Source organism: Panthera tigris, chromosome A1 (assembly GCF_018350195.1).
Source record: "Panthera tigris isolate Pti1 chromosome A1, P.tigris_Pti1_mat1.1, whole genome shotgun sequence".
Taxonomy (NCBI): Eukaryota; Metazoa; Chordata; class Mammalia; order Carnivora; family Felidae; genus Panthera; species Panthera tigris.
The window spans coordinates 162,178,707-162,204,701 of record NC_056660.1 but is presented as its reverse complement, the minus strand read 5'-3'; the positions used below and the strand labels follow the sequence as shown (position 1 = coordinate 162,204,701).

The window sequence follows — 25,995 nt, the reverse complement described above, 5'->3', positions numbered from 1 at the left end:
TCATGTTTCATCTCTGCTTTCTTTCTCTCACATTTCTAAGTTATTTCATTTCCACTTTGCTGTCTTCCTTCAGATAAATAACTGCTTTGTTTCATGATGTAATGTGTGTTCACACTTTTCATCTGCACCATGAAAATACTTTTGTGGTCTGTGTCCTAATTTTAATTTAATAAAAGTATGTTGTTCTCTCTATTTACAGCATCTTGATATAGATGCTGTTGCAGCTGCTTTTGAAAATCACTTTCTTGACTCAGGTTCCCATAGGAGATGAGTGAGCAGGCTGGCATCCTAGGCAGATTGATTACATAGGCAAAGGCTTTGTCATCTTTTCAGTTCCCACAAAGCTAGAGTCCTGAATTGTCTGAGATTCCTTGTGCAACTGTTTGCCACCCACCCTCTACGTTTATGAACAACAGCACCCTAAGAAGTCCCTGGTGCCACCTGGCTCATCTCCTGTTCCTACATCAGTTGGATGAGGGCTTCAGAATATGGGTTCCTCATATTCAGGAAGAGTGTTTTTCTTACTCCTTTCTTGGGTCTTCTGCCACCAGCTGCCCTTAGCCCTGGACATAGAGGGACCCATATCATAGACACAGACTCAAAGCTAACTTGTTTTTCTCTTTAAATAAACTTTTTTTTTTAAGTTTATTTATTTTGAGAGAGACAGAGACAGCACAAGTAGGGGAGGGGCAGAGAGAGAGAATCCCAAGCAAGCTCCTTGCTGCCAGCGCAAAGCCCGATGCAGGGCTCATGAAGCCGTGAGATCATGACCGGAGCTGAAATCAAGAGTTGGCTGCTTAACTGACTATGCCCAGGCACCCCTAAAGAAATGTTTTTAAACAAAGGTTTTTGAAAGACTGGTGGTAGGATTAGTGAAAAGAGGTTGTAGGAGAGGCATGTGGGGATGATCTATACTCTCTAGGCCAGAAGATGCTGGTTAGAGACTTGGACCTGGGCAGGTTTAAACAAAAGCAACAGTCCTTTCTCCTTCTTTAGGGCAGTAGCTGGGAGATGGGAAGGGGAGCTGGGGGAGAAAACTGTAGTCATTCCCTGGGAAGGAAGAAAGAGAGGCTGTTTTTGATTAAAGTCAGCCACCTCAAATTACCTAATGCAGGTAATTGGGCAGACCAAGTTTCCTATAAAACTATGTTTCTTCTCAGGAGCACCTCCTGAAAATTAAAACACAAAACAAAACAAAACAAAACAAAACAAAACACAAAAACCCAAATGTGACTGGGGGAGTGAAATCTCATCTCAAACTGCAGCATCGTGCCCTACCCCTGGCAGCAGGATGGGCCCAGAAGAAAACATGGTTTCTTAACTTCAAGGTTTGGAAGGTAAATAAATGCCTGGGGATAGTAAACTTTGGGCCTCTGTGTGGGAATAAGGGTTGGGCTGAGCTTCATATTTAATTTACACCTACTTTGATATGTACGTTTTCTTTTTACCTTTTGCCTTTAGCTTCTGCATATGTTAGTGGGCAGGAGTGGGCACTGGTTTGTCCATTAAATGAAATTCTAAGCCTTAGTTTTATTGGGTACACTCCCTATGTTCATAAACAGCATAGGCGCTCCCTCTTGTGGTGTATTGTCAAATCACATGCTTTTAAATTAGTGTTGGAAATACTTTGTCAGAAATTTTTTCATTTCTCAATAGATTTATGGGGTGTATGGGTAGCTCAGTTGGTTAAGTGTCCAACTCTTGATTTCGGCTCAGATCACGATCTCATGGTTCCTGAAATCCAGCCGTGCATCAGGCTCTACAACTGACAGTGTGTAGCCGGCTTATGATTCTCTTTTCCTCTCTCTCTGCCCCTCCCTTGCTCATGTTCTCGTTCTCTCGCTCTCTCTCAAAATAAATGAATAACTTAAAAAATATTTTGGTAATTTTTAATCCTTTTTCTATATTCTGGAATAATTTGAATAGCATTAGGTATGTAAAAGTTTTGGCAAAATTGATCTCTGAAACTATCTGGTCTTGGGAATTAATTTCTTGTTTTTCAAATATATTTGCTAGAAATTTGCTCTAAGTAGTCTCTTGTGAATTTTAAAAAGTCATCTCCTTTTAGTTCATTTCCTTTTTTTCCGTGTATTTGTATAGTTGTAATTTCTGCTTTTTCATTATGTTAGTCAGTGGTTTATTTTATTGATTATTTCAAAGGATTTACTTTTTATTAACATTATTTTTTATTTCATTAATCATATTTCTAGTCATTTAATTCTTTATTGGTTTAATTAGAGGGTCCTCCTCATTCTATTCCCTTTTTAGTATTTTTTTTCTAGGTATTCTTTTGCATTTTATTTCCTCCATAGATATTCTATCATAAGCTCATGTTGCTCCAGTAGTATGAGTGTTGGTGGTAACTCAGAATGTGTGACTTATTTTTATATATTTAAAATTTTTATTTTCCTTTTTCTATTTGGTTCTTGTTTTGTTTGAATGAGATGCTTTCCTATAAGTACTACTTTAGTTGTAGAATATGAATTTTGATGTATTTTTTTTAGTATCATAATTTCTGAGCATTTTCATAATTCCAAAATTATTGATCCAAAAATAACTTAAGAGTTAAAATTTTTTTTAAGTTTAAATTTTTTAAATTCAACTTTTTTTATGTGCATTTTCATTTTCTATTGCATTATAAATTTCTAGTTTATTTCATTTTGGTCATAGAATGTTATTGTTATTTACTCTTTGGAATGTATATAAATATTTTTATAGCATAATATTTGGTCAATTTTTTTAGAATTGTCCTTGGGACCTAAAAATAGAAGACAAAATTTCATCATAGTGTAGAATTTGACATGTTTTCCTACATGCAGTGTTACTGATAATATTGTTTAGGTCTTATTTATCCTTGCTTATTTTATTTTTATTTTTATTTTAAATATAATCTATTGTCAAGTTAGCCAACATTTGGTGTTTATAGTGTATCCTTGCTTATTTTTAATAATTTTCACTCTTGGACTGAGAAAGATGAATATTAAAGTCTCTTCTACATTTTTCTGTCTATTCTTACATGTCTCATACTATCTGCCTGATTAATATTGTTGCTGTATATTTTTATTTTTAATTTTTATGAAAGTGTAAGACTTTAGTTGTAATTGTAATTTTTTTTTTTTTTTTTTTTTTTTTTTTTTTTTTTTACTAAACTTTGTATTTCGAACAATTTTAGATATACAGAATAATTGTGAAGGTAGTATTAGGTATGAGAGAATTTCCAAATATACCAAATATACCACAACCATTTCCCTCTATTATTATTTTGTAAACTTTATTTTAGAGAGAGAGAGAGAGAGAGAGCGCAAGTGGGAGAAAGGGGCAGAAGGAAAGAGAGAATCTTAAGCAGGCTCTATACTCAGCATGGAGCCTGACATGGGGCTCCATCCCACAGCCCTGGGAATATGACCTGAACCAAAATCAAGAGTAGGCACTCAATGGACTGAGCAACCCAGGTGCCTCAATTTCCCCCTATCATTATTACTTTGTATGCTGTATTTTTAATGATTAATGAACTAGTGTTGATATATCATCTCTTAATGTTTATACTTATTACTTGATGTCCATACTTCATTCAGGTTTCCCTAACTTTTTTCTAATGCCCTTTTTCTTTTCTTTTCTTTTCTTTTTTTTTCAAATTTTTATTTAAATTCTAATTAGTTAACATATGGAGTTAAATTGGGCTCAGAAGTATAATTTAGGGGTTCATCACTTAGATGCTCATCACAAGTGCCGTCTTTAATACCCATCACTCATTAGGCCATTTCCCACCCACGTCTATCAACCCTGTTTGTTTTCTATAGTTAAGAGTCTCTTATGGTTTGCTTCCCTCTCTTTTTTTTCTTCTTCTTTCCCTATGTTTGTTTGTTTTGTTTCTTAAATTCCAGTTGAATGAAATCATGGTATTTGTCTTTCTTTGACTTATTTCACTTAGCATAATAAAATCTAGCTCTGTCCATGTGGTTGCAAATGGCAAGGTTCGTTCTTTTTTTTGATGGCTGCATAATATTCTATTGTATATGTATACACCACATCTTCTTTATTCATTCATCAGTCAGTGGACATTTGGGCTCTTTTCATAATTTGACTCTTGTTGATAATTCTGCTGTAAACATTGGGGTACATGTGTCGCTTTGAATCAATATTTTTATATCCTTTGGGTAAACACCTAGTAGTGCAATAGCTGGCTTGTAGAGTAGTTCTATTTTTAATGTTTTGAGGAACCTCAATACTGTTTTCCAGAGTGGTTGTACCAGTTTGCATTCCCACCAACAGTGTAAGAGGGTTCCCCTTTCTTTGCATCCTTACCAACATCTGTTGTTTCCTGTGTTGTTAATTTTAGCCATTCTTACAGGTATGAGGTGGTATCTCATAGTAGGTTTGATTTGTATTTCCCTGACGATGAGTGATGTTAAACATCTTTTCATATGTCTATTAGCCATCTGGATGTCTTTGGAAAAATGTCTATTCATGTCTTCTGCCCATTTCTTCACTGGATTGTTTGTTTTTTGGGTGTTGAGTTTGATAAGTTATAGATTTTGGATACTAACCCTTTATGAGATACGTCACTTGCAAATATCTTCTATTCCATCAGTTGCCTTTTAGTTTTATTTGTTGATTGTTTCCTTCACTGTGCAGAAACATTTTATCTTAATGAGGTTCCATTGGTTCACTTTTGCTTTTGTTTCCCTTGCCTCCAGAGACACGTCTAGGAGTAAGTTGCTGCCGCTGAGGTCAAAAAGGTTTCTGCCTGTGTTTTTGTCTAGGAGTTTGATGGTTTCCTGTCTTACATTTAGGTCTTTCATCCATTTTGAATTTATTTTTGTGTGTAGTGTAAGAAAGGGGTCCAGTTTCATTATTCTGCATGTCACTGTCCAATTTTCCCAGCACCATTTGCTGAAGAGACTTTTTTCCATTGGATATTCTTTCCTGCTTAGTTGACTATATAGTTGTGGGTCCATTTCTGGGTTTTGTAGTCTGTTCCATTGATCTGTATGTGTCTTTTTTAATGCCAGTATCATATTGTCTTGATGGCTACAGCTTTGTAATATAGCTTGGAGTCTGGAATTGTGATGCCTCCAGCTTTGCTTTTCTTTTAAAAGATTGCTTTGGCTATTCAGGGTCTTTTGTGGTTCCATACAAATTTTAGGATTTTTTGTTTTAGCTCTGTGAAAAATTCTGGGGGTATTTTGATAGGGATTGCATTTAAATGTATGTATTGCTTTGGATAGTATAGACATTTTAACAATATTTGTTCTTTCAGTCCATGAGCATGGAGTGTTTTTCCATTTCTTTGTGTCCTCTTCAGGTTCTTTTATCAGTGTTTTATAGTTTTCAGAGTCTGGATAATCTTCTACCTTTTTGGTTATGTTTATTCCTAAAGTATCATGGTTTATGGTGCAATTGTAAATGGAATCGATTCCCTGATTTCTCTTTCTGCTGCTTCATTATTAGTATATAGAAATGCAGCATATTTCTGTATGTTTATTTGTATCGTGTGATTTTAACTGAATTTGTGTATTAGTTCTAGCATATTTTGTAGTCTTTCGGGTTTTCTACATAGAGTTTCATGTTGTGTGCAAACAGTGAAAGTTTTACTTCTTCCTTGCCAGTTGGGATGCCTTTTTATTCTTTTTTTTTTCTGATTGCTGAGGCTAGAACTTCCAGTACTATGTTAAATAACAATGGTGAGAGTGGATGTCCTCCTCTTGTTCCTGACTGTGGAGGAAAACTAGTTTTTCCCCATTGAGGATGATATTAGCTGTGGGTCTTTTGTATATGGCCTTTATGATGCTGAGATATGTTCCTTCTATCCCTACTTTATTGAGGGTATTTATTAATAATGGATGCTTTACTTTGTCAAATTCTTTTTCTACATCTACTGAGAGGATCATTTTATTCTTATCCTTTTATTAATGTGGTGTATCACATTGATTGATTTGAAAATATTGAATCACCTTTACCTAGGAATAAATCCTACTTGTTCATGGTGAATAATTCTTTTAATGTACTGTTGGATTCGATTTGCTGGTATCTTGTTGAGAATTGTTGCATCCGTGTACATCAGGGATATTGGCCTGTAATTCTCGTTTTTAGTGGGGTCTTTGGTTTTGGAATTAAGGTAATGCTGGCCTGGTAGAATGAGTTTGGATTTTTCTTCCATTTCTATTTTTTGGAAAACTGATACGAATATGTATTAACTCTTCTTTAAATGTTTGGTATAATTCTCCTGGGAAGCCATCTGGCCCTGGACTTTTGTTGAGAGATTTTTAATTACACTGACTTCTTTGCTGGTTATCGATCCGTTCAAATTTTCTGTTTCTTCCTGTTTTAGTTTTGGTAGTTTATGTGTTTCTAGGAATTTATCCATTTCTTCCAGATTGGCCAATTTGTTGGCATATAATTTTCCATAATATTCTCTTATAATTGTTTGTATTTCTGTGATGTTGGTTGAGATCTTTCCTCTCTCATTTGTGATTTTATTTATTTGGATCCTTTCACTCTTCTTTTTGATAAGTCTGGCTTGGGGTTTATCAATTTTATTAATTTTTTCAAAGAACCAGCTCCTTGTTTCATTGATCTATTCTACTGTTTTTTGTTTATTTGTTTGTTTCTATATTATTTATTTCTACTCAAATCTTCATTATTTCCTTTCTTCTGCTGGCTTTAGGCTTCATTTGTTGCTCCTTTTCTAGCTCCCTTAGTTGTAAGGTTAGGTTATTTATTTGATATTTTTCTTGCTTCTTGAGATAGACCTTTATACTATATTGCTATATACTATATATTGCTATATACTTACCTCTTAATGACTGCTTTGGCTACATCCCAAAGATTTTGGACCATTGTGTTTTCATTTTTCATTTGTTTCCATGTATTTTTTTAATTTCTTCTTTAATTTCTTGGCTAACCCATTCATTTTTAGTAGGATGTCCTTTAACCTCCATGTATTTGGTCTTCCTGAACTTTTTCCTGTGGTTGACTTCAAGTTTCATAGGTAGGAAAATATGCATGGTATAATCTCAGTCTTTTTGTATTTATTCAGGCCTGATTTATGACCCAGTATGTGATTTATTCTGTAGAATGTCCTATATGCGCTCAAAAAGAGTGTGTACTCTGCTGCTTTAAGATAAAATGTTCTGAAAGTATCTGTTAGGTCAATCTGGTCCAGTGTGTTATTCAAAGCCATGGTTTTCTTGTTGATTTTCTGATTAGATGATTTTTACATTTATGTAAGTGAGTATTAAAATCACCTACTATTACTGAATAAGATTCTTTATGTTTGTGATTAATTGATTTTTATATTTGTGTTCTTACAAGTTGGGGGCGTAAGTATTTACAATTATTAGATCTTGTTGGATAGACCCCTTTATTATGATATAGTGCCGTTCTTCATCTCTTGTTATAGTCTTTGGTTTAAAATCTAGTTTGTCTGATATAAGTAGGGCTACCCCAGCTTTCTTTTGATGTCCATTAGCATTTTAAATTGTTGTTTATGCCTTCACTTTTAATCTACAGGTGTCTTTAGGTCTAAAATGAGTCTTTTGTAGGCAGTATATTGATGGATCTTTTTTTTTTTTTTTCCCATTCTGATACCCTATATGTTTTAAGGGGAGCATTTAGTACATTTACATTCAGAGTGATTATTGATAGATATTAATTTAGGCCATTGTATTACCTGTAAAGTCGTTGTTTCTGGCGATTTTCTGTGTTCCTTTGTAGTCTTTGTCACTTTTTTTTTTTCCCCATTCAAAGAGTCCCCTATAACAGTTCTTGAAAGGCTGGTGTAGTGGTCATGAACTCCTTTAGTTTTTGTTTGTCTGGGAAACTCTGTATCTCTCCTTCTATTCTGAATGACAGCCTTGCTGTATAAAGTATTCTTGCCTACATATTTTTACCATTCAGCACGTTGAATATATCATGTCACTCCCTTCAGGCGGCCAAGTTTCTATTGATAGGTCTGCTGCTAACCTTATATGTCTTCCCTTGTAAGGTAGGCTTTTCTTTTCCCTTGCTGCTTTTAGGACTTTTCCTTATGTCCGTATTTTGCAAATTTTACTATGTATATCTTGGTGTTGGCCTGCTTTTATTGATTTTAATGAGAGGTCTCTGTGCTTGGATTTGGATGTCTGCTTCCTTCCCCAGATTAAGGAAATATCCAGGTATAATTTGCTCAAATAAACTTGCTGCTCTCTTCTGTTTTCCTCTCCTTTTGGGACTCCTAAGATAGGAATGTTATTATGCTTTATGGCTTTGCTGAGTTCCCTGAGTTTACATTTGTGATCCAGTGTTTTTCTTTTCCTCTAATTTATAGCCTCATTATTTTCCATAATTTTATCTTCTGTGTCACTTAATTCCTCTGCTTCTCCTATCCTGTGGTTATTATATCCGGATGATTTTGCATCTTGGTTATAACTTTTTTTTTTTTTTTTTTTAAGGCCTGACTAGTTTTTAGGTCTTTTATTTCTGCAGTAAGGGACTACTGGTGTCTTCTATGCTTTTCTCAGGCCCAGCTAGTGTCATTATGATTGTTGTTTTAAATTCTGGATCAGACATATTACTTATATTTGTTTTTTTTTTTTTTAATGTTTTTATTTGTTTTTGAGAGAGAGAGAGTAAAAGAACAAGTGGGGGAGGGGCATACAGAGACAGAGGATCTGAAGCAGGCTCTGCACTAACAGCCAAGAACCTGATGTGGGGCTCGACCTCACAAACCATGAGATCATGACCTGAGCTGAAGTCGGATACTTAACTGATTTAGCTACCCAGGCACCTCTACATTTATCTTTTTTTATTAGATCCCTGGCTGTGACCTTTTATTATTCTTTCTTTTGGGATGAATTCCTGCATCTTGGCATTTTGTCTAGGTCTCTGTCTTCTTGTCTGTGTTACGAAAACCTGCTGTGTTTTCTGTTCCTGACAAAAATGCCTTTGTGAAGAAGAGGTCATATACTGTTAGGGCCTGGTGCTTCAAGAAGTGTCTCTAGTGTATGCTGTGTGCACTCTGCTGCTGTGTTTTGTCTGCTCTTTTTTAGGGCAGTCTTCTGCAGGGTTTTCCTTGCCTGCAATGGGAAGTATTTGGATCTTGTCCAGAGGGTGGCGGGTTTTAACTAGGTGTGCTCTGTCTGGTCTGCTTGTTAAAAGAGACTACATCCTATTTCCACTAGAGCTGAAGCTTTGCAGCACTCTGTGGTCGGTTGACTTGGTGTGTGGGGGGAAGTTTGTGCTGGTCTTCTCGGGGGAAGGACCCACTATTTTGGTTCTCAGGTACACTTGCCCTAGTAAAGAAGCACCTGCAGAGTGCAGAGGTGTGGGACTTGGTGTAGTGGCTGAGGTCTTCATTATTGGTGCTGTTTTGCTCCACAAAGTCCGTCCATGCTGATGGGTGGGTGAGAGAAATGGTGCCAGCCCTCTCCTTCCTCCCCAGGGAGGGGAGCTCGATCCCACCATTGTCCGGGAAGCCTTTACAGAAGAGCAAACATTCTTCCTCATGTCTCCCAGGCTTCCCTCAAATTCCTTCCTTCACCCTGTCTGTATCTGGACTGTCTGCCTTCCTAGCAGTGCAGTGCACCTGTGTTTTATCTCAGGCACACTGAGTTTTAGAACTCCAAACTTTAGAGACCCAGTGTGGCGTGGACCTGTGCTGGTCCTCTCAGGGAGGGTTGCTGCACTGGGGAGGGTGCCAGCTTGTCCCAGAAGTGCAGTCATACCCATAGGCAGGAATGTGGATTATAAAATGCAGAAAAAAAAAAACCAGAGTCCAAGTTTGCTACCCTTAGCAGGTGTTTCTCCCCTATGCTAAGGAACCAGACAGTGCAGTGGAGCCTGCTGTCTCTTTCGTTCCTTGAGAAGTAATGACATCTCTCCCAGATATACTTCAAGAAGCAAAAACTGTCTTCTCACAGTTTGTCCCAGGGGTTCCTCAGATTGTGTTGTCTACTCCCAGGTCTCCTCCATTCTTCTCCACAGGGGCACATCTTCACTTGCCGGGCTCCACACACCCACAGCGAAGACTTCTAAAACTCCAATTTTTGAGCTCCACTGGTTGAAAAAACTCACAATAATCAGCCCCTCTCATTTTCCCAGTCCATGCTTTTAGGGAAGTGTTTTTCTTGTGCTATCCCCTGTACACTGCTCTCCTCCTACCTGCCCCCCACCCCCCCTCCAATCTCTCAGACTCTCACCTCTCTCCATGATCAGGGCTCCCCTCTCTTCCCTGGCACCCATGATCCTTTTCTCCCCTAAATCACATCTCCAAACCTTCTGCCTTCTACATTGTAGCCTCATCTTTCCCTCTAGTTGTGCAGTTTGTTGTCTCAGTCTTCAGATAGATTTCTTGGGTGTTCAGAATGATTAGATATTTATCTAGCTGTGTTCGAGGGATGAGGCAACCATGTACTACTTCACCGTCTTAACCTCACCTCCCCAGGCTGGATTCTTTCACTTAGCAATATGCATTTAAGATTCATCCATGCCTTTCTGTGGCTTAATATGTCATTTCTTTTTATCAATTCTAAGAAAAGCAATAGAAATAAATTATTCAGAAATAATAGAGTAGTATATTGGATATAGTAGTGTTCATAAGTAGATCTTTGTCCTTGTTTACTTGGGGAAAATAATAAAAGAAAATGTTAAGTATTAAAGAGTCTTTTATGCAGTACTGTGAAATGGGTTATAGCTGGGCTGAGATATTGATATCTCAAGGCTTAGAGAGCTGAAGTAATTACAAGAGATTTGAGCCAGAGAAAGACTGCAAAGATCAGTGACATAAAACTGAGTGTCTTTAATAAAAGATTCTCTTTGGTTAATCCAACAGAATGCTGCATCTCTGTCTTTTCCCACTAAACTTTATTACATATGAATTAAAAATACAATTGAAAAACACAAAAACATGAGTTTAAATTGTGTGAGTCTATTTATACACACAGGTTTTTTTCAATAAATACAGTACAGGAGATGTATTTTCTCTTCCTAATGGCTTTCTTAACATTTTCTTTTCTCTAGCTTACTTTACTGTAAGAAAATAATATACAATACATGTAACATACAAAATATGTGTTAATTAACTGTTTATCAATAAGAGTTCTTGTCAAAAATAGGCTATTAGTAAATTTTTGGGAAGCCAAAAGCTATACATGGATTTTTAACTGTGCAGGGTTTGGTGCCCCAACCCCTGCATCGTTCTCAGGTCAACTGTAAAATGTTAGGATAAAATCATGTTACTATGTACATTATCTTGGAGAAGGGAAGATTTTATAAGGCAAATATCAAAGCTAGGACCTCGAAAGTATATTTGAAACATTCATAGAAAAAATATGTAAATGACAAATAAAATAAAAAATGCTTATTGATGACCTTAAAAATTAAATTGAAAAAAATATGTGTGTTTGGTATTTTTTAACCAGTGAGATTGGTAGTAATTTAATTTTATTATGGAAGATGTTGCTGTGTTGCTGGTATGATTGCATATTTGTTTAAATTTTTGATAAGATAGTTTGGCAATATCAAAATACAAATATTTATACACTTTGACTTAGCAGTTCCACTTTTTGGAAACTACTACATATAGACTTGCATAAATATGCCAAGGAAATTATAAAAATACCTATCACAACATGTTTTTAATGACCTAAATATATTTGTAATATAATAGTATGTGTTATTTTTTTTTAAATGTTATTTATTTTTGAGTGAGAGAGAGAGAGCATGTGTGAGCAGGGGAGGGCAGAGAGGGAGGGAGACAGAGAATCTGTAGCAGGCTCTGTGCTGACAGCCAACAGTGCGATATGGAACTGAACTCATGAACTGCGAGATCATGACCTGAGCTGAGGTTGGACGCTTAACCGAATGAGCCACCCAGGTGCCCCAGTATGTGTTATTAATTATTAATTATTAAGTGTAAATTGTGGAGTAAGTAGATACATTAGAAGACATTTATGCTATGGAATGTTATGACAGTACCAACAAAGAAATTTAAATACAGTTAAATTTCAAAGATGTCCGGGATGTAAGTGAAAATTGGAAGTTGTTGAGTATAGGTGTAGTATGTTTAGTATGACTGTACTTGTGTAAAAACAGTAAATGGATAGGAAACATGTGAATATGTGAGAAAGTGTCTGAAAAAAATAAAAAGAGCTGTTAACAAAGGTCATTACCTCCCTCTGAGTTACATGGAAGATCATAAAGTGGAGACAGGTGGGGGAAGGGAGAATTTTTTTCTTTCTCTTGATCTTCTGTGGTATTTAAAATTTACTTAAACAAACATGTTGAAACTTCATGTATTACTTCTTCTGGAAAAAAACAAACACCAAAACCCCAGAGAATACTCACATGGTCAAAATACCTACCAGATTAGTAAAAAAATATATTTACCTATCATAAAAAAATATGAAAAATAATAAATTTAGAAATACCTGTATGTTCAATTTTGCAATGTATCAAATAATGAGATTATTCTTAGTCTAATCTACTACCTCCAAGAAAGTGAATGATGAAACCAGAAATCACAGTTCAAATATCTGACATGGCAAAGGAGGTAACACAAATAATGCAGATTTAACCCAGTTATAGATACAAATTATCGGCCTGAATATTCATCAACCTCTTATAATCTGAACATGTACAAAATTATAGGGTATATTTTACATTAAAAAAAATAAGTATTTTGTGCAAGGGCACCTGGGTGGCTCAGTCGGTTGACATCTGACTCTAGATTTCGGCTTCTCTCATGATCCCAGAGTTATAAGATAAAGCTCCATGGTCAGGTTCCAAGCTGAGAATGGAGCCTGCTTAAGATTCTCTCTCTCTCTCTCTCTCTCTCTCTCTCTCTCTCTCTCTTTTCCTCTGCTTCTCTCTGCACTTGTGTGCGTGTTCTCTCTCTCTCTCTGTCAAATATAAATAAGTAAATAAAATAAAATATTTTATACATAAAATTTGCATCTGAAAGTTGATAGCCATGAATCAGTTAAAGAATCTTCAGGATTGGTGCTTTGGGGGTCTTACATCATTCAGGAAGTAATCTTGATCTGATATTAAGGAAGTGAAAATAGAATTAGCTAAGGCCATTGTTAAAATGCAGATTCCTAGATATTACACCAGATTCAAAGGGAAAGGGCTGGGAATATATGTATTTTTAATATTTATTTATTTATTTATTTGTTTAGAGAGTGCATGAGAAGGGAAAGGGTGGAGAGAGAAGGAGAGAGACCAGGCAGGCTCTACACTCAATGGGGAGCCCTATGCAAGGTTGGATCCCATGACTGTGAGATCATGACCTGAGCCTAAATCAAGAAAGAGCCAGATGCTTAACAACCTGAGCCACCCAGGTGTCCTGGGCTGGGAATGTATTTTTAACAAGCATCATTGCTCATTAATATTATCCAGTGAGTTTAGGAAATCTAGATTTACTATAATATCCAGTCTTTGAGTGTGATTTTTAAGATTTTAATCAAATCTTAAAGATAAGCATTTTTCCTTTGATGATATTCAGAAGAATATCCTCTAGAGCCGAAGGTTGCTTCAAAAAATAAATTTAATAAAATAGTTCAAGCTACAATAAAGAATTAGACATAACTTCAAATATTATGGCTTTGCTGTAAACATTGAGAAATTACTGTTTTAGCCAAAATATACTATAACCTAAGTATACTTTTCACATGTGTTTAAAGTATTGATTGATGAATTCATTATGGTTCTCATACTGTATTATAACTTGGAAAGAAAAATAAAGGCTAATTTTTTTGTTTGTTTGTTTTTTTCTTTTCTTAATTTGAAAACTCCTTCCCTGGCACCACATGCTTCAATTGTGTTTACATTAATTTACCCCGAACTTTGTGAATTATGATTTTTAAAGTAATGTTTCTCAGTTTTGTTCTATGTTTTCTATATTTTAACATAATATTTAATAAATTTTCTTTAGTAATGTATTTTAAAAATAAAGTGAAGTGATTGAAAGAAATTAAGAAGGTTATGTTAGGCAAGTCTGATTTATAAAGACAGATAGATAAATTAAATTTCTGTAAATTCACAATTTAATTTTTTTGCCCCAAAGATACTTGCTCAGCAACAAGGAATGGAGCCAGTTGTACCTCTTCAAGTTCTTCACTTTCTAACTACTTGTATGTGTTCATCTTGGGACAACTCTTGCTGGGAACAGGAGGAACTCCTCTTTATACCCTGGGAACAGCTTTTATTGATGATTCTGTGCCCACACACAAATCTTCTCTTTACATAGGTAAGTTTTCTCTATAAAATAAATGTTTCAGTATCATTTCATTGCTCTTTAAATTGATAGGTAAAAGCATAACATATGCTTATGAAAAGTTATAATTTCATAGGCATTTCTATTCAATTTCCATTAAATATTAGATAGAGCAATATTACTCTTTTTGATTGTTTACTGACACATGTCCTTCAGTTGAATGCGGTTATGAGTTTTGTTGACATCCTGCTCTATATCCTGTTCCGGGCATGCCAGCCCTCCTAGAACTGCCATCCAAGCAGTAGGCTGTCTGGATTAATTGAATTCCAGGTTAATTTACACAGGGTGGGGAGATTGAGTTGGCCATTCTACCTGATTTACTAAATCTTTTATGGAGTTAACTAGAGTCAACAAAAGAAACCACAAGATAGTACCCAGAACTCTGTGGACTTTTCATTTCAGACTAATCCTGGTTATGTGTGGCTCAATTCTGGGTTGGTGGCTGGGGGAGGGGGGGTGAGGGGAAAGGCGGTGCTGAACCTAATTTTTGGTAGCGTAAGTTTCTCTTAAATTCCTTCTGTGATATTCTTGCAAGGTAGAGTTTACTAGGCTGTGTGTGGCCTTACATCAAATTAATGTGTTTCACATTCTAAGTTTTCATCTTATCAGTTTATTATTCTAATATAGGGGACTGCCTTAGTTCTTTTAATCTGCTGTAACAGAATACCATACACTGGTTGGCTTGTAAACAACAGAAATTTATTTCTCATGGTCCTGGAGGCTGGAAAGTCTAAGATCAGGGTACCCACAGTTTCAGGATCTGGTGAGGCCCATTTCCTGGTTCATAGACAGCCATCTTTTTCTTGTGTTCTCACATGGCAGACAGGTAAGAAAGGGCTTTCTGGGGCATCTTCTTAGAAGGGCACTAATCTAATTTGTGAAGGCTCCGCTCTCATGACATAATCAGTTCCAAACATCTCACCTCCTACCATCACACTGGAAACCTACATCCCAGGTTTAAACATAGGAATTTGAGGGGACACAAACATTCGGTGTATAACAAGAACTTATTGCTATAGTAACTGGAAGTCAAGTATGTTCAAAACAGCCCTGATGGAGACTATTAAACCTACTTAGGCTCTTCCTTAATATGAAAACCACTACACTTCTAGTTGTTTTCTCTACTTGTTTTGTGTTGGTCTCTCTGCAAAGTCTCATTGTCTCTCTCTACAAGTTCTAGCTGATCTGTATAGCTTCTCTTTCATTTACTAATTAGTAATGCTTTTATTTCAATTAGCTAGTAATGATGCTTTTCACTCTCTCAGTTTAGCATATTTCCTTTCTGAAGTCCTCTTCTGATCAATAATTCTCATAAAACAGTTTTAATCTTCATGTGTTAGTAACACAAAATTAGGAAGTTTTACAAAAATTATTTAAACACGGTAGGTAGAGTGGAGGCCCACAGGACTGTCCCAGATTTGATAAATCTCTGGGAGGACTTGCTGGACTTAGCATATAATCATATTCATAGCTGTGAATTAATAAAGGGAGGGATGCCAAGGAAAATCAGCAAAAGGAAAAGTACAGACAAAAACCAGGTACAAGCTTTGAAGATTTAGCTTCCTCCTAGTGGAGCCAGACAGTTCACAATTGATTCTGCCAGCAAGGAGTTTGAAATGTTTTCTACCAGTTAAGTTCATTAGAGGTTCAATGTCCAAGGATTTTATTGGGGGTTGATCATGTAGGGACCCTTTGTCTTGCATGTATTAAAAGTTCTAGACTCTTAAAAGGAATACAAGTGGTCAGCAAAACAATATTGTTTGTACAGTGTAGGTGCAGTCAGGCAGGCACCCTAATTAGTTAGGGAATGGTGGCATCCTTCTGGACAGTTAAATAAATCCCAAATGCCAGCCAAGGGCCAGCCTTGCAAACAGGTCTTTCTAAAGTTAACAGTCACAGGCCTGCTATGTTAACTCTTTCTTATACTGTAGGAATTTATCAAATGGTAATTTTTGAGAGCAAAGGAAAACAGAAGTAACAAAACTGGGAAACACATTTTATCTCTTTATGTTAAGGAAAATATGAACACTTAATTATAGTATCTTATATACCTGATTTTTTTTTTCAGTTTCAGATAACCAGTATTTTTTAGTGGGTATTTAAGTTTTGTTGTGTGAAAAACTTCCTTTTTTATGCTTTTTATCTCTTTTTATTTCTCCATTTCCAAAATCTTCCTCCATTCTTTCTTTCTTTTAAAACAGTATCTATTTTTGGTAGCATACATTATTCTATGAAACAAATTTTATACATAACAAGGCAAAAAGGGGCAAAAAGAAAACAATCAAAATTTGCTACCTTTTAGAGTGAATTAAAAAAAGTAGTTAATGTAACATCTCAATCCTTACAATCTTTTCCAGGCCATTCACCCTTTATTCCCTTATTTCTTTGATGCTTTCATTGGGTTAACAATCTTTGTTCTTTAATTCAAACTTTTTAATTCATTTAATGTTATTTTGTGTTTAAATCTTTCATCTTAACATGTGCAAAACATATTTGCTCTATGTTCTTATTTCTTAGCCTTTTTTTCTTTCTTTTTGATAATTTAATGTTTATTATTTCATTTCTTCGCTTTTATCAATTTCCTCCTTTTATCAGTATCCTTTACTGTTCATCTACTAATGACCTTATATGCAAACTTGATATTATGAAATTCTGAAATTAATTGATATTTTTATCACATTCCTGTTTATCACAAAAGTTCTAGAACTCTTTAAGTAAAAATTTTTTTTAACGCTTTTCCCTGATAAATATTTTCACTGGGAATAGATAACTAGTTGACCGTTGATTTTTTTTTTTTCAGTACTTTAAAAATACTGTTTCTTTGTCTTTTCACTTCCAATGTTTCTTATATATGTTTGCATTTTTAAGATTTTTCTGTTTGATATGATTTTCTTCAGTTTTACTTATATGATGTGTGTAGGTGCAAAATTCCTTTTATTTAACTTGTTTTGGATTTATATGACTTGGATTTACATGTTTTGGATTTATATGTTGTTTTGTACTTTCATTGGCTTTAGGATATTTCCTATAATTATTTATTTAAATATAACTTCTTTCCTATTATCTCCTCTCCTAGAACTCCAATTACATGTATGCTAAGCCTTTTTTTTTTAATGCATTCTTCATCTCTTACTCTTTTCTGTATTTTTTATCCTTTGTTTTTATTTTTTGTGCTTCTCGATAAATATTTACTGACTTAATTGTATTTTCCAGTTGGTAATCTTCAGTTCTGAGGAATCTGTTGTGGATCTCTTTCATTTCACTTTGATAAAGGTGTTTTATACTTGTACCACTTTTCTCCAAACCCTACTCTGTCTTTTAATAAACTCCCAATCTCTGATATATTTGGGAACACTGCAGTCTGGGATGCCCTTTATCTGACTTTGCAGGTTGAGTTTATTTAAAGCAAAGCTGTATTTACTTTGTGAGGAAGTCTATTTGTAATTCACCCTTACTTTTAGAGTATAGCCTCCTAGGTGCCAATGTAAAATGTAGGGTAGAGGAAGTTAATAACTTCCAAGTTAGGAGCCCTGAACTACAACTTTGGTTTCCTTCCTTCCCAGACACTACCAAGGATTGCTAACCCCCAGTGTCTCTTGTAGAATCACCCAATATATGTAGGAAAAAAATCAGTCCCATTTTTTTAGATGTCCCTCTTCAGAATCTTGACTCTGGTCCTTCAGAATTCTTATATGTTTCCAGATCATCTTGCATGGCTTCTACTTTGGAGACTTGGTCAAGTATATAAGTCATTTTTGGCATTGACACATGCTTAGCTTTGGATATGTTATATTTTGTTCTTTTGTATATGAGAATGAGAATCTCAGCAATTAATAAAAAATTCAGAAAATGGTAATATATGAAGATACTAATGTACACATCTTTTTTGGTAAAAATTTAAATGTTATGTATGGCAAAAATTTAAGTATCAGAGAAATAAGGTTAGTTTAATTCTGCTGCAAGTTAAAGTGGAAGATTCACTAAGTGCAGGAATTTAAATTAATGGCTTACTTTTATGAAACAGACTAATGACCAGATCCAGGTTTTAAAATCAGTTGCTGTAGTGCAAAATACAGATTGCTTTTGGAGTGTCTACACAATAGAAAAGCCTTCTCATTTCACATCATTTTTTCCATAAGAATTGTGAACAGTAACTAATATCACCATCCACAAAGGGTAGTAGTAGATGCACCACCTCTGCCACCAAGTAACTTAACGTAACTTTCCATGAATTTATAGTTTAGGTTTATTGCGATTATTGCAGTCTAACAATTTATACACTGAATTACATAAATATTTATATTTAAAATGTTTTATATTTATTTTTAAAATATTTTTTAAGCTTTTTGACTTGACAAGTACTATTCAATGGTATTTTTTTACTGAAAACGTGTAATTTTGGTGTAATTCTAATCATTTCATGATTTTTCTAGTGTAAAATATTTGTCTTCACTGCTGTAAGCTTTTCAAAGCACAATTGTACTGTTGACTATCTTCAATGTCTTTGTTCTTCCAGGAATTGGCTATTCTATGTCAGTATTAGGCCCTGCTATTGGTTATGTGTTGGGAGGACAGCTGCTAAGCATGTACATTGATGTGAACATGGGACAAAGGCAAGGCGACATCTCTTTTTCTTTTATATGTTTATTTTATTTTAATAATGTTAACATCATAGAACGTTTTCAAAGAATTTCCTCAGATAGCATGAGGGATTTTTCAGGAAACAGAACTGAATACACACAATATTTATATAATACTTTATCTGCCCTTCATGAATTAATACCATACCACCCCTTAGTATAATAAATTTATTCATAAATAAGGATGCTTAATAGTCATCTGAAAATTTTCAAAATACACCTCTAGGACTTCATGCATTGCTCAGAATGAAGAATTTAATCAAAATTAGTTGTGCTTTTAGTAGATTTAGCTGGATGTAGATAGCCTGAAAAGTCTCAAAAGTCTATGATTCTCAAACTAAGTGCTGTAGTAGCTTTGATATGGTCATAAGAATTGCAATTGTGTGGTTTCAGCTCTGGTCATAGAGGATAATAAGAGGTAATATTTATTTATCCCATACTATTTTCTATAGTTTTTTATAGATTTTGTGTGTTACATTATTTTACATACTTCTTCATTTAATTCTCTTAATAATCCTATAAGGTAGTTGATATACAGAGGTTGTTAAGTGGCTAAGACATAAATCCAAGTAGACCTTTGACTCCCAAATCTTCCTTTTAACCACTGAGTTACCTTCTCTTTTTCCGGAATATAGAGAAGTCAGTAACCTTTGGTGAGTCCATATTTTCTCATTTTACCACTAGGAATCAAAACCATGCAATCCTTTGTGTGACTGTGAGTAATTAATAGAAAATGTGCTCATGGATATGTGATTTGCTCTTTGAGCTGTTAGTCCCAGGTTAATTTTTAGAAACTATATAAGAAGATGTGCAGATGAAGTCCTTGAAACAGAGAGCTGGGTTTTTAAGAAAGGTTTTAAATTTCAGTGGAGAATTACATGAGTTGTAGTAATGGTGTGTTTGGGAGGGAAAGCTTTTTTTTTTTTTTTTTTTTTTTTAAGTAGGCTCCATGCCCAGCATGGAGCCCACTGTGGGGCTTGATCTCATGACTCTGAGATCAAGGCCTGAGCTGAGATTAAGAGTTGGACCTTCAATTGACTGAGCCACCCAGGAGCCCCAGAAATATCTTGATCTAAAATGATGGGAACTGTTATAAAACTTAAGAAATTACTTTAAGAAGAACTTTACAGTCGGACAGAGAAAGACAAATACTATATGATTTCATATATATGTAAAATCTAAAAAAAAAAACCAAACAAACAAAAAAATAAGCCCATAGATACAGAGAACAAATTTGTGGCTACCATTTGGATATGTTATATGTTATAGGTGGGGGAAGGGTGAAATGGGTAAAGGGAGTCAAAAGGTACAAGCTTACAGTTATAAAATAAATGAGTCATGGGATTTAATATACAACACTATGACTATAGTTAGTAATACTGTACTGAATATTGGAAAGTTGCTAAGACAGTAAATCTTGTAAGTTCTCAAAGCAAGAAAAATACTTCTGCAGCTAAGATGTTAGACTTAATGTGATCATTTTGTAATATATGGTAATATCACATTATATTGTATACCTGAAACTAATATAATATCGTATGCCAGTTACACCTCAATAAATAAATAAATAAAATGAATTTTATGTTTAAGTGAATGCCTTAAGACACAGTGTATGTGCTTTTAACACAGATCAGTGATTTGTTATAAGATGTAATCAATATAGTTGAGAAGAAAAACTTAGCCAAATTAGGTAGTTTAGAAATTCTATGTATGCTTTCAGATATTTAGCATATATATATTTACTCTTAAATATTTTACACTTTTATGTCATAGTGCCATTTTGATATACTTTGTAAACCATTATTGTAGTTTTCATTTATGCCTGCTTTCTGTTGTCTGATTCATCACAGTGACTCTGCTTTAAATGTTGAATGTTGTAATAATATTCCCCTATATATGTACTTGAATTACAAAGTATAGTTATCATAACTAAATTTTAGTGAACAAGGTAAAGTTGACTTTTACATTTTGTTTTTCTGTCGTATAGCATAGATATTACTGAAGATGATCCACGATGGCTGGGGGCATGGTGGATTGGATTTCTTCTGTGTTGGCTCTTTGCTTGGTCTTTGATAATTCCTTTTTTATGCTTCCCAAAACATTTACCAGGTATTCATTTTTGTTAAAATCAAAGAGTTTTATTCCAATTCTAGGCCAACTGTTGCTTTTTGTATAGTTGATAAGAACCCTAGAAAATTCATTGTTCTATAGAATTTCAGTTGTCTGCCTATGCAAACTTTTGAACATTTGTCTTTAGGAAATACTGGGTAGCAATCTTAATACTTATGGTTTTCCTTTATTTCCAGGTAATAAAATCAATAAAACTGTACATAGGCACTTTCTTACTATATACTTAACTAAATTTGTTTCCTGTGTGTTGTCTGGAATCTTGCTTTATATATATGCAAAGTACAAGTATCTTTCAAACTATTAGTTTGTATTCAGTTACTCACTACCCAATAATTAATCTGCCTTAAATCATTGATGTTATTTGTTGATGAGAGAACAAGTACTTTTTTTCCAATTGTCATAAAAGTAATGCTGTAGTATACTCATTTTTCACCATATTTCAATATTAGACAGTTTGTCCAAAAAGAAAAGATTAATAGAAAAGAATATCCATCCATTCCCCTTCTCTGGAAAACTTTGCTTCTATATAATCATGTAGTTCAAATTATCTATAAAAGTATTTTTCTCTAGGCTGAAGATTAAATAGTTGTTTCTATTACATGTAAAAGGTAGATGATTAACTTTGGGAATGGGCAAAAGAAAAGTTGGCAGAGTAGAAGTAGTTGGTCTCACTGATTCCTGTCTACCCCGGGCCATCCAATTTATAATTCCATGTATTGACTGTTTTCTCAGATTTATTCACAGTACCATTATTAAAAATCAAAGAGACATGATAATACATGGTAAATACTTCATCTGTGAAGCATGTTAGAATTAAAGAGAGTAGGGGCACCTGGGTGGCTCAGTCGGTTAAGCGTATAACTTCAGCTCAGGTCATGATCTCACAGTTCGTGGGTTCAAGCCCCATGTTGGGCTCTGTGCTGACAGCTCAGAGCCTGGAGCCTGCTTCGGATTCTATGTCTCCCTCTGTCTCTGCCCTCCCCCCACTCATGCTCTGTCTCTCTTTCTCTCTCAAAAATAAACATTAAAAAAAATGAAAAAAAAAGTACTTAAGAGAGTAAAAGAAAAGAACCTCGAACATACATTGTTTAATATATAATGGATGAAAAAGAGAACCATTCAAAAAGAAGAAAAGAATTTAAGAGATATTTTTATTATTTTATTTTATTTTATTTTTTAACGTTTATTTATTTTTGAGACCGAGAGAGACAGAGCATGAACAGGGGAGGGTCAGAGAGAGGGAGACACAGAATCCGAAACAGGCTCCAGGCTCTGAGCTGTCAGCACAGAGCCCAATGCGGGGCTCCAACTCATGGGCTGTGAGATCATGACCTGAGTCAAAGTCGGCCACTTAACCGACTGAGCCACCCAGGCGCCCCTAAGAGATATTTTTAAATAAAGAGGATAAATATATCGTTGGAACAGAATTGTCTCATCTTAATTTTTAGACTGGTTGGAACTCCCTTAGCTGATAGTAATAATTCTAGCTCTCAGAAAAAATTATATACGTAAATGTTTGTGCAATTTTGTTGACAGAGGAACTGGCTTCTTATGTTATGGTTTTATAAACTTGTAGAAGTGTGTGTCAGTTAAAAAGTAAGCATTTCCAAACTCAACACCCCAAAAACAAATAATCTAGTGAAAAAATGGGGCGAATAAACAGTTTTCCAAAGAAGACATCCATCCAGATGGCAAACAGATACCTGAAAAGATGCTTAAAAGCACTCATCATCAGGGAAATACAAATCAAAACCACAATGAGATACAACCTTACACCAGTCAGAATGGCTAAAATTAACAAAACAAGAAAGAAGTATTGGCAAGGATAGGGAGAAAGGGGAACCTGTTGCACTGTTGGTGGGAATGCAAACTGGTGCAGCCACTCTGGAAAACAGTGTGGAGGTTCCTCAAAAAAAATTAAAAACAGAATTCCCCTACAACCCAGCAATTGCACTACTAGGAATTTATCCAAAGGATACAAAAATGCTGATTTTAAGGGGCACATGCACCCCAATGTTTATAGTAGTGCTGTCAACAATAGCCAAAGTTTGGAAAGAGCCCTAAAGTACATCAACTGATGAATGGATTAAGAAGATGTGGTATGTATGTATGCATATATATATATATATATATATACACACACACACACACAATGTACACACACACACACACACACACACACACACACTGGAATGGAATACTACTCAGAGATGAAAAAGAATGAAATGTTGCCATTTGCAACAACATGGATGAAACTGGAGGGTATTATGCTAGGCGAAATAAGTCAGTCAGAGAAAGACAGATATCACATGATTTCACTCATGTGGAATTTGAGAAAATTAAGAGATGATCATAGGGGAAGGGAAGGAAAAATAAGATAAAAACAGAGGGAGGCAAACCATAAGAGACTCTTAAATACAGAGCACAAACTAAGGGTTGATGGGGGAGGGGCAGGTGGGATAAATGGGTGATGGGCATTAAGGAAGGCACTTGTTGGAATGAGCACTGGGTGTTATATGTAAGTGATGAATTGCTGGGTTCTACTCCTGAACCCAAGACTACACTGTAGGTTAACTAACTTCAGAATAAAAAATTAAAAAAAAATTAAAAGTAAGCATTAAAAAAATGAAGAATGAAGTGATAGAAGAAGTACATTTACTGCTTTTTTAGGTACAGCAAAAATTCAAGGTGAAAGAATTTCCCAGACTCACCAGGATAAGAGTAGTTCCTTAAAAGACACCGAGGAGAGTTTTGGAACAAGCTTTAAAGATTTTCCAGCTGCCCTAAAGGTAAAATAACACTATACACATACATGCTTGCGCTCTCTCTCTCTCTCTCTCTCTCTCTCTCTCTCACATACACACACACACATATACACACACACCCTCCTCCACATATATAGGTAGATATTTATATTATATATACATATAAATAAGTATATATATATATACATATTTTTACAATGCATTTTTGCTTACTTATTATAATTCTAGCTCTTATAAATAAATAACTCCTCAGATTTAATTTTATTATGCTTTGAGTAAATGAGAACTATTCCAGGATAGAATGGTTGAAAGAACATGAGTTGTCTTAATAACAATACCAATATTCAGTGGTTTCTCTTTAGCACTATAGTTCGTTATTCCATGCCACTTCCTTTATGTAATAGATCAGTTATCACTAAATTATAAATATATATTAGAGAATGTCTAACCAGTATTTTTCCCTTGTGAAATAGGTGGCAGTTAGTGGTTACTTGGTTTGAACTTGAGATTAAAGAAACAAGTGTTATGGTCTGTTCTGTTGTATTTGCACAGAAAAACATTCTTTCATTTAGCATCATAAAAGTTTTGTACATACGGGAGTTTGTAATTTTACCTTTTCAAGATTTGAAATTATTTCCTTCTCAATCATTTTCATTTTCCTCCTTAAATGAAAGCCTGAAATGTTTTTAATTGATTTATCTTACCTTTTAACTCTATTCCCTCCCATGCAGGCACATTCTTATGTTTTTCTGACATTGCTCATGATTTTTAATCCCAACAACAATTTTCTTTTGTAATAGTTATGTTCTAGGTCATATATTTCTATTTATTTTATAAATTGTTATGTATATTACCATTTTTATGTATATTACTGCTTTTTTTTATTCTTATGGTTTCATGCTTTGAGGTCTCAATTCTGATTCAGATCCCTCTGGATTCAGTATTTTATTGCTAGTTTTCCTCAGACAGAGTAGCATCTAAGTATCCTTGAATACTGAATGATATTTCTGACTAAATGGACCTTTTCTGATCATACTCTTTTAGTCCCAGAATTCTGTGGATGTTATCTTACTCTTTTCTAGTTAAATGTGTTGTGGTTGAGAAGTTGCATCCAAGTTAGTATGATTCATTTTTATTTCCATCTATCTTTGATTTCAGGCAATATATTAGGTTATTCCTAAGTATGTGTTTTTTTTTCCCATTAATTCTTGCTAGAAATCCATTATCTTTTTAAACCTGAAGATTTAAATGTTTTCTGCCATTATTATTTTTAAAAATTATTGAAAGTTTTCGTTCAGGTACTTTTCTCTTTTTTGTCACTACTATTATTCTTAAGTTAGATCATCTGGATCTGACTTCTAACTCTCTTGCCTTGCCTCTTCATGACTCCTGTGAGTGGTTGTGAGTGTGTGTATTTTGCTTGATTTAATTAAATTTTTTTTCACTTAATATTCCAGAAGTATAATTTGGTTTTCACTTTGTGGGCAGATATATTAGATTAATTAATCTCTGTACTCTCCTCTGATAGTTTAAGATTCTGAGAAGTCCAGCAGTGTATCCACCTATTTAAAATTGCTGAACTCTGTAACTATCTAAGTTTCTTAACTAGTGAGTCCTTTACTCATAGAACAATACAAATTTGATACTAAGAGACCATTCTCATCTGTGTTTATAACCAAGTTCTTCATTTAGTAGACATGGGAATTCAAAACATCAGACAAGGGGTAGATTTAATGTATGAAAGTTTATTATATACTGGAGAAAACCTTTCCAACCTGGCTTTTACCTCCTTTACCCCATCCTTTGCATATGATAAAGGCACAGTCACCCTACTGTTGAATCAATCACCTGTCAATTCTCTAGGTGCTCCACAAATTTTCTCAATGTTGTATATATCAAGCTATTAATATTTCATTTTTATGCTGGAGGAAATGCTGAAATTTTATAGATAGCTATACTGTGTTTATTAAAAATTTGCCATTTCATCATGTTGCCATTTTAATGTTAGATTTTGCAGTATAATCATAGTTATTCATTTGGTGAACTATATTTTTTCTTTAGAATTTGATGAGGAATACTGTCTTTATGTGTTTAGTTTTTTCAACTTCCTCAGAAGCCTTAATTACTACTGGATTTGCTACATTTTTACCTAAATTTATAGAAAATCAATTTGGATTGTCTTCCAGCTTTGCAGCTACCCTTGGAG

The 25,995-nt window shown here is 34.6% G+C and overlaps 1 protein-coding gene across 20 annotated transcripts in view; it reads left to right on the top strand.

The window, feature by feature from the left end:
• The window catches only part of SLCO4C1 (solute carrier organic anion transporter family member 4C1), a 126,459-nt gene that overhangs the window by 22,962 nt on the left and 77,502 nt on the right, over positions 1-25,995 (top strand). For all 20 annotated transcript variants that reach the window (XR_006219232.1, XR_006219238.1, XR_006219244.1 and 17 more), the window contains exons 3-7: positions 14,045-14,227; positions 18,771-18,867; positions 20,882-21,003; positions 23,695-23,813; positions 25,851-25,995. Coding sequence is in view for 6 of the 20 variants with exons in the window: in XM_042990766.1 (XP_042846700.1) it covers positions 14,045-14,227; positions 18,771-18,867; positions 20,882-21,003; positions 23,695-23,813; positions 25,851-25,995 (666 nt within the window). In the remaining 14 variants the exon portion in view is untranslated. The remainder of the gene's footprint in view (positions 1-14,044; positions 14,228-18,770; positions 18,868-20,881; positions 21,004-23,694; positions 23,814-25,850) is intronic.